The following is a 9841-nucleotide window of genomic DNA, read 5'->3' as shown; positions in this document are numbered from 1 at the left end:
TTCACTCTGTTGATTGCCCTTATTTCGTGGGAGAAGATTTTAATATCTTACGTGCTATTTCGGAAAAAAATAAACCATGCATTTTGCCACACTCTTCCGATACTTTTAATTCAATTATCAATACGCTTTGCTTAAGGGAGATTCACATGACGAGTGGGCTGTACACTTGGTCGAATAAGCAAAAAAATCCTACTTTAGAAAAACTTGACAAGATTTTGATGTCCCCTGGGTGGGAGTTGTTGTTTCCCTTGGTTTCAGTGAGAAGATTGGTAAGAGACCAATCTGATCACAGTCCCCTGTTGTTAGATACCGGTGATAAGATAGTTCCTTCGAAGAAAAGGAGTTTCAAATTCGACACTGCTTGGTTATAAAACGAAGAGTTTCTCCCTAAAGTTGAGATGATTTGGAAGCAACCTGTCAATAGCTCTGACCCTATCGATGTGTTGAACATCAAGCTAAAAAGGAATAAAAAATACTTTAAAGGTTCGGGTTCAAACCTTTTCGGCCATATAAAAAAAAGAAAGTGGATTTTAAAAATGAGCTTGATCTCTTAGAACAGATGGAAGAGAATGTTGCCCTTTCCCCTGATGAGGTGTTAAGAATCATGGTGGAGTTGTATAATATCCATGCGGAGGAGGAATCCTATTGGCATCAACGGTCTCATGCGAGATGGCTCCTTCATGGAGACCAAAACACATCCTATTTCCATAAAATTGCGAATGGGAGGAAAAGAAGGAGCTCTGTTCACTCCTTAGAGGATAATGGCGTGTTAGTTGAGGGCACATATAACTTGTTGGAACATGCTACAGCGTATTATAAATAACTCTTTGGTCCAGCTCCTGGTAACCTGTTCAGTTTATCGCAAAATCTGTGGAATGACAACGAAACTTTGAGTGAAGACGACAATATAGATTTAACTAGACCTTTCACTATTGATGAGGTAAAAATGCTCTCTTTTCTATGGAGAGTAATCGTGTCCTGGGCCGGACGATATTCCCATAGAATTTTATCAGCATTGTTGGGAGGTGGTGAAAAATGATGTGATGAACATTTTTTATAGCTTTCATAATGGTAGCCTGAACCTGCAACGACTCAATTATGGGGTTATAACCTTGCTTCCTAAGATGGCGGGCGCAAATAAAATTCATCAGTATAGGTGGTTATAACCCATCTGCTTGCTTAGATGCATTTATAAGCTGGTCACTAAAAACTTTGACCATCAGGTTAGATCCATACACGTCCAAGCTTTTTAGTATTCAAAAGAATGCTTTCTTTAAAAATAGATATTTGATGGATGGTGTTTTCTCCTTGCACGAGATTATGCATCATGTTCATGTTTAAAAACAAGTTGGAGTGATTTTGAAACTTGATTTCGAAAAAGCTTATGACAAAGTAAATTGAGATTTCCCTTTTGAGTTGTCATGAAGCTAGAGAGTTTTGTCCTCTTTGGTGTTCTTGGATTCGACAGTCGCTTCATAATGGGACGGTGAGCGTGAAAACTAACGATGAAGTGGGACCATTCTTCCAGAGTGCTAAGGGTGTGACGTAGGGAGATCCATTGGCACCTTTTTTGTTCAACATGGTGGGTGTCCTTGACCAACATAATGGTCTATTTTGTGGGTTGGCTCCTGATTTGGTTGATAAGGGGGTTGCCATCTTATAGTATGCGGACGATACAGTCCTATGTTTGACTCATAATCCTGAAAATGCCCTGATCCCGAAGTTGTTACTTTATATGTTTGAGCTTATGTATGGCCTCAAAATAAATTTCATGAAGAGTGAGATTTTTAGCATCAATGCTGATAGTGATGTCACGAAATTCTACTCTGATCTCTTTAATTGTCAGGTTGGTCAACTCCCAATGAAGTATTTGGGTATGCCGGTAACCTTTGCAAAATTGAAAAAAATTGATTGGGATTTCCTTGACGCTAAGATGCTGAAAAAACTTGACTCCTAGATTGGGGACTCTGCCTCTGGAGGTCGATTAATTCTTTTGGATTCTAGTCTCTCGAGGATTCCCTACTTTTATATGTCTATGTTCTTGCTTAACAAAAACTTTGTGGAAAAACTAGATAAACATAGAAGAAGTTCCTTTTGGGCTGGTAAAAAGAAAAAAGGAAATATCTTATGGTTACGTGGTCGAGAATATGTCGTTCCAAGTCTAAAGGAGGGTTAGGAGTCAAGGACCTCAGAAAACAAAACATTAGTTTTCTTTGTAAGTGGTGGTGGAAATTAGAGACACAAAATGGATTGTGGCAACAAATTGTAAAGGCAAAATACCTGAGAAATAAATCTGTTGCGATGGTTAAACCTTGTGTGCATGATTCTCCCGGATGGAAGACTTTATTAAAGGTGAAAGAGCATTATTTTTTTTGGGGGGGGGGGGGGTGAATTATTTTAAATAAAGGGGACCTAGTGAGATTTTGGATTGATCCCTGGTTAGATAATAAACCTTTGTTTCAAGTTTATCTGACTCTCTTCGATATTTGTCAAGGACAAGATTGGACCTTTGCGAAAGTGCTCAATGATGACTTTGTTGTCCATTTTAGAAGAATGCTTTTACCTGATATGATAGAGAAGTGGGATTTATAATATTCAATGCGTTGTCTTGCCCTATATCGATTGTTCCGGATGTAGTCACCTGGAGCTTGAACACTAAGGTGGACTTCTCTACCAAATCCATGTATCAATACCTCAAGAGAAATGTAGCTGGTTCTCATAATAAATGGATTTGGAAGGCAAAAATACCTCTCAAAATTAAAATCTTCCTTTTGGCAACTTTTTTGAAATGCTATCTTGACTAGAGATAATCTGAAAAAGCGTAAATGGGCTGGTTCCCCTCTTTGTTCCTTCTGTAACCAAAATGAGACAGCAAAACACCTGTTCTTTGAGTGTGCTAACGCTAAGGTGATTTGGAGGACTTTGGGAGGTATTCGGGGAGCTGTCCCACTTCTTTATGGCAAAGTGTAGCTTGGTTTCATTGCTTTTATCTTTATGGGAGGAAATTCCACATGCTACTCCTTGCTACAATTTGGTGTGACATTTGGAATGTCAGGAACAAGATAACTTTTGATGGAGTTGTTGTTCGTTCTCCCTTGGTAACATCGCTACAATTTGCTCTTTCTTACAATATTAGGCAGGGCTATATGCGCTGAGAACGAAGGGAAGATCAAGAAGGGGCAGATCAGATCCTGCAGCGGGCGTCTTCTCTTCACCATGATGTTGTGGTGGCACCGGGGACTCCAAGGGCGAGACTTGGGATCCTGATGCTCACGAATGGGGGAGCCAAAAAAAGTCTGGTTGTTGCTGATATGTCAGCATGTAGCTATGAGTTGCTGCGGTATCTTTTATCCTAAAGTATGTTGTGGTCTTGGTTGCCTTGAACTCAGTAGTGTAGGGTAGGTTTTTTTGCCCCGGTAGGTTGGTTTTCGATGTCGAGGCTGAGCAGCGGGTTTTCCTACCATCTTTTGTTTCCTTTTAGTTGGGCTCCTGGAACCTGTTCTTCCAGTTCTTTTGTTTCCTTAGCATTTTTGTTGTGGTGGAAACTAAAATCCAGTTGGAAAAATTGCTCCCAGAATACCGTAGATTAAATTGGATCATAGATCTATTTACTTTCAATTTTCCACAAATATTTCCAGAGACACGCATTTGTTACTTCAAGACTCACTAGCCCTGGTCGATTGGTTCATAAACGGCATGCCAATTGACCGACAACAGTGTACTGTATTTCTTTGGGAAAACAACGACGCTTCCTTTTTTTCCCTGACATAACTATTTTCTCAATTGCACGGACTATGTTTAACCAATATGGTTGACGACTTAAATCTAGGGTTACCAATACATAAGTGCTTGATGTAATCTTAGAATCTTTGTCTTTGGCTTTTTGTTTGCTGTAATAGAGCATAATTTAGTTGTACAAACTTCAACATTGCAATAAATAAATGGTGAAGTGCATCAATCGGTGTATAAGCTGGTGGATACCCTCCTTTTCGAAAAAAAAGAATTATCTTCTAGGTCAATACTGTCCACTCGAGCAACGACTTCTATTTTCGAGCTTCAGTTGTAAGAGGAAGTACAATAGAGTGATGTAAGTGGACTATAAGAACTAGAATACTATATTTTTGCTTATTGGAGGAGAGCGAATGGAGGTGGCTCTCGTGCAAGAGTTAACTTTATCATGTTCTCCTAGGCACTTTGTGAGAGTATAAGGTGGAGCACATAGCACAATTTTAGAGCGAGCATTGCTATACACATGATCAGACCAATGCTCAAGAAATCGTTAATCTTAACTTATCGGTTGGCCTTAAAATGGAGACTAATCGTTTATCGGCCGATTAATCAATTTTATCGGTTGGCCATTTATCGGTTTATTTTTTGTAAATCCTAATTTTCAACACTAAATTTTCTATAATATGCTATACAAAAATAATATTGGAACATCGAACATAAGTATTACCTTGATTCCGTGCATTTGAATCAATAAAAATGAAAAAATTGAGCTAATGCATAGTTCTACAAAATTATAGGACGAAAATATCGACTGCCATACCAAATTTTATCGAAATTTCACTGACAATCAATTGAAATATCGGCCATGAGAGTGAAAATCGGGCAAAATATCGGCTCTTAGGCAGAAAATCGGCTGAAATATCGGTGGACCGATAAATTAGCCGATATGCCAAAATCTTATCGGTTTCCACCCGATTCACGATAAATCGATATCTCGGCCGATTTTTGAACAGTTGATCAGACCCAAAGTAGGGTTTGCTCAGTGTGTGGGCCATATCACCGGAAATCAACTCTGAGTTTAGTCATACGTGAATCGTACCAAACATTGTCGTACGTGATGCATTTCCATTTTAGAGCTAACTACTATATATACTGGCCATAAAGCTAGGTATAGATGACATGACAATTGCTTATAGTTAGCTGTTTGCTCTACTATTAAATTTGCACTAAATGGGCCATATGCCCCAAATTCCGAGCCATAAAAATTGCAAGTTATTACATTAGTGGCTCCCATTTATCTCTTCACTCCACATATCACCCATGGCTAATCCAATTTCATCTGAAAATAATATGAACTATAAGAGCAAGTACAATAAGGTACAATCAGCTAGCTATAAGAGATAAAATATTATAAGTTTCCTTAGTTGAAGGAGAGAGATTAGGAGAGAGAAGAGAAGTGGGCTCTTATCTAATACTACCTCCGTTTCAAAGAATAAGGCATCATCGTTTTACGAGCTTTTTGTTTGACTAAGAATTACTTCAAATATATAAAGATTGTTTGTATGAAATTAGCATAATTAGAAAGTGTTTTTCAATACGAATCCAACGGTGTTAATTACATATAATATAATTAAGATTTTGTTGCTCAATTTTTATGATCAAAGTTCGTCTTGGAATGCGCATGCGCTTTATTCCTTGAAACGGATGGCCAGCTCTAGCACGTGCTCCTAGGCACTATGTGAGACTAAAAGATGGGTCATATATTGTAAAAATACTACACTTTTATACCTTACTATTGTACATGCTAGCTATAAGTTGACTATAGATGATGTGGCAAATTGTTATAGCTGGCTCCGGATACACTATTGTTTTTGCTCTAATATTTGTAATGCATATAGTTAATCATATCAAACTTCACAATTTTCGAATGTCATAATTGAAATTATAATATTGCCAACACACAAAACAAAAATATGCCATGGATCACCCAAATAGTCTCGAGATATGTAAGGCTCCTGTCAGTTTTCAGTATTCGATAGGCCAAACGCTAAACTTGGCAGCTTGCGGTCCTTATCGCACGCACCCACATTAAGAGCAATTCCAATAGTATAGCCAACTGCTGGCTATAACACGATGCCATATCATTTGTAGTCATTTTATAGCTAACATGTATAATAGTTGGCTATAAGAATGAAGCACTTTACTAACACATGGCCCACCTTTCACTCTCACAAAGTGCTTGTGAAAGACGCGCAAGAGCTTCGCTATTGCATAAGAAATTTCACCTCCCTTCTCTCTCCTCTTCTCTCTCCTCCAACTCATCTAAAATATATTATTTAATGTCTTATAGTCAGCTGATTGGACACTATTGTACTTACTCTAATCCTGCTAACCACATAATTGATGCTACACTGCCATGCATTGGCCTCAGCGGCGTTGATCAACAGGGGAGGCCAATTAAGCGTCTATAAATATGGGACCTCCTCGGCTCCAGACCTCCAGAACAGTGGAACTAGCAGCCACCAGCAAGTAGCCGCGAAATTAAGTGCGAAGCCGCCCACCACTTGCAAGCAGGCACCGGCAACCAACGGAGCTCCAAAAAATGGCGGCGGCGGCAGCAGGAGCGAAGCCGCAGGTGCACATCGAGTCCGTGCAGACGGGCCTGCCGACGCGCGTGGTGGGGCCGGACCGGACGCGCCTCATCAACGTGTCGGCGCCGCCGCTGCCCGAGGCGGCGCTGCAGCGGCGCCTGCGGGCGGTGCTCTACTACCGCGCTGACGAGGCGGCGTGGGAGGAGGGCATCTGGGTGAAGGAGTCGCTAGGCGAGGTGCTGTGCTTCTTCCCGGAGATGGCGGGGCGGCTCCGGCGCCGCGCGGACGGGTCGTGGGAGGTGAAGCTGAACGACGCCGGCGTGCGGTTCCAGCAGGCCACGGTGGAGGCGAGCCTGGAGGAGTTCCTGGCGGACAAGGACCTTCCCCGGAAGGAGGCTGCGCTGGCGCCGTGGGTCGACGTGAGCGCCGAGGACCCCGACATGTGCTCGCTCCTGTTCATGCAGGTATGTACTCCTCGTATTTGATTTATTTTTGCATTTCGGCCATTTCTTACATCAACGCCTGCCCATTATTCTCCTCGTATTTGATTTATACAAAAATACTATACTCCAACGTCTTGCTAAAATTGCACACTTCATTGTTTGGAAGTCTTGGAAATTTCTGAACTTCCGTGGATTAGTTAAGTCGTACGAGTTATCCATTCATAACGGTCTGGCTGGCAGTTGGGCTAACCAGTCTACTCCATTTATACATGTACTCCTGTTAAGCTGAATATGTTGAGCTCCTGTTAACATCAGTTCATCATCATTAGGTGTAGTATACGTTCTGTACCTTGATTCTACTAGCTTGTTGGAAAGGTTTTCCTTTTTCTTTTTGAGGGTTGTTGGAAAAGTCTTTTCAGTTAGATGCAGCTGCACATTTAATTCTTTTTAGGGAAGAAAAAAAGAAGCAAATTTGCAGTTTTAGTGTCGCACACATATAGTTGCAGCTTGCGAAAACTCATTTTTAAAGGCGACTGTATGTGTAGGAGTGTCATCTGCCACAGATTAGCTTTGAGATTGGTGAGACTACTTATATTTTTTTTTGACAAAACTGAAACATAATTGAAACAGATTTGTATAGTAGAAAACGTTTCACAAGTTTCATAAACACGTGAGCAACATTTATGAAACTTTGTGAAACATACTTTGAATAGTAAATATTTTTTCACAAGTTTCAAACATGTTTCACAAATTTTAGACATATTTCACAATTTTTTAGAAACTAGATTAACACATGGGTGACATCAGCATGACGTCATCACTGCTGTACCTGCTGGAGCCTATAAATTCGCTGCTTGCAGCTTGCTGCTGCACAAGAGGACTGCATGCACCCTACGGTGTTCCATCTCTAGTAGCAGAGGAATCTACTCGAGTCAAGCTAAAACCATTTTTCCCGCAGTTGGAGATGGAGTATCTTGCAAATCAATGTACGCATTTATACTGACTGAGAGACATCACCTACCAACGAAGTTGAATATACCACCACAGCAACACAAATACACGATCACCCGCTGCTGCCGCCACCATCACGTACGTGCTGGTACGCCGGAGTAGAACACGTCACCCCCAACCCAAGAATCACCAAACAGGTGGAAAGCAATTCATTCAATGTGATACTGTTGAGCTACCGTGTGTTCATGATGAGCGACAGCATCAGTTTGGTATAGTACGGTGTACTGTATTCCACACTCCAGAGTAGGCCAACTAACAGTGTACTACTACTCCTGCCTAGCCGAAAACAGACGTTGCATGAATGACTTTTGATTGACCTAATCGACCTGCTTCGATGTTCACCGCAGCTGAACCGGTTCCAGGACGGCGGGTACGCCGTCGGCGTGAGCTGCACGGCGCTGCTGGCCGACCCGCGGTCGCTGGCGAGGTTCCTCCTCGAGTGGGCGCGCATCCACGCCGAGATGAAGGAGAAGAACAAGACCCTGCTCCGCCCCATGATGCAGTACATGGCCTACTTCCAGCGCCCGGAGCTCTGCTGCAGGCGCATCAGGTCCTTCCCCATCGACTCCGCCGCCGCCGACGGCGTCCGCGCCCGGACCGTGCTGTTCAGGACCTCCGCCGCCGTCGCCGGCGGTGGCGGCGACCTCCGCGCGCTCGCGGCCGCCTGCATGGCCCGGGCCACCGAGGAGCTCGGCGCGGACATGGCGTCGCAGTTCACGCTCGTCGTCGCCCCCGCGGACCCCGCCCGCGGCGCCACTACCGTAGAGGCGTCGGTCGCGGCGGACGGCATCAAGACCGGGCACAAGCTGGAAGCTGCGGAGTGGAGCGAGCTCGGGCTGGAGGAGCTGACGCTCCGGGGCGCCAAGCCAGTGCATGTCTCGTGCAGGATCGTGGCGGGCGGAGAGGAAGGCTTCGTCGTCGTCATGCCTGATGGCGATGGATTCCTTGTCACCGCCACCATACCCAACTAGAGACAAGCGAGGACAAAAAAGGGATCCGTTCCATTACTTCTACTACAAGCATTTGTGTTGCGGGGACTCAAATAATCAATGTTGGCCGTCGATTTCCACAAAATTATATTAATTATGCAGTATACGATTACATGTCTCGGAGAGGTTTCACTTTAATGATATCAAAAATTCTACTAGATGCAATCCATGTTGCAACTCACCATTAGAATGGATTACGAAGCAAATCAAACAGTTTGGAGGTATTTTTCGTTGTTGCAACCCACAATCAAAATGGATGACGAAGCAAATCAAACGGTCTAGAGACATTTTTCGTAGTTGCGAGCTTAATTTTAACTAAACTCCTGTTTGCAACTGAAAAAATCTTAGTTACAATGAAACTTCTAATTTAAATATACAAATCACGTTGCAAATCCCACCATGCATAAGTCTGCTGATTACTACCTTAGTTCTCAGTCTACTCAGAACTAGCAATTCCCGTGTTCTTGACTAGACGTAACTTTTGGACACCTCAGAGCGGTTTATGTGAAAAATACTCTGTCTATGACCTAGCCCGGGTCGTCGGGCAACGTTTTTTTTTATCATTGGTTCAACAGGATTATCTGATGATGTTGGGAGTCCAAGTGAGATTGTTGTGTCAGCAGAGTATTTTTTCCACAAGCATGACTCGAAGGTTATATCAAACTCTCGGGGAAATGGAAAAAGAGTTGTCTCTCCCTCTCTTCTTCTAGCAATCCTGTAAAATAAAATAAAGCCTCGTGTCCCCAACTCCACCGTGTAGTTGTCAATCGCAAGATTTCGTATTAGTAATAGTAAAATAAAGTAGCAACGAGAGTAGATAAACTAGACAAGTAAAATAAACCAAGAAATGATTCATTGTTTTTGGGTTTTGTGTACAAATAAGATAACTAAATATTTTTGTATTTTCGGATTAACTAAAATAGTGCTACAAGTAGAAAGTAAAGTAAATGCAATAGAAAGGTGTTTATTATGATTAAAAGTGGACCGGGGTTTATGGGTTCACTTGACTATTCTCTTTTTTAAGTTGTTGTGGATAATAACAATTCATCAATGAGATAATAAGAATATAACTTCAATA

At 42.1% G+C, this 9841-nt stretch overlaps 1 protein-coding gene across 1 annotated transcript; it reads left to right on the top strand.

Moving 5' to 3' along the window:
• The first annotated feature begins 6216 nt into the window (after positions 1-6216).
• LOC127306871 (uncharacterized) lies at positions 6217-8875 on the top strand. Its single transcript, XM_051337572.2, has 2 exons — positions 6217-6784; positions 8122-8875. Exons 1-2 carry the CDS (start codon positions 6332-6334, stop codon positions 8743-8745), a joined length of 1077 nt encoding a protein of 358 aa, XP_051193532.1. The 5' UTR covers positions 6217-6331; the 3' UTR covers positions 8746-8875.
• Positions 8876-9841: the final 966 nt, after the last annotated feature.

Source organism: Lolium perenne, chromosome 6 (assembly GCF_019359855.2).
Source record: "Lolium perenne isolate Kyuss_39 chromosome 6, Kyuss_2.0, whole genome shotgun sequence".
Classification (NCBI taxonomy): domain Eukaryota; kingdom Viridiplantae; phylum Streptophyta; class Magnoliopsida; order Poales; family Poaceae; genus Lolium; species Lolium perenne.
The sequence above is the reverse complement of the archived record's forward strand: the minus strand, read 5'-3'. Positions and strand labels throughout refer to the sequence as shown.

Coding starts and splice junctions, on each gene's coding strand:
- LOC127306871 (XM_051337572.2), top strand. CDS start 6,332: ATGGCGGCGGCGGCAGCAGGAGCGAAGCCGCAGGTGCACATCGAGTCC. Junction 6,785..8,121: donor GCTCGCTCCTGTTCATGCAG/GTATGTACTCCT, acceptor TGTTCACCGCAG/CTGAACCGGTTCCAGGACGG.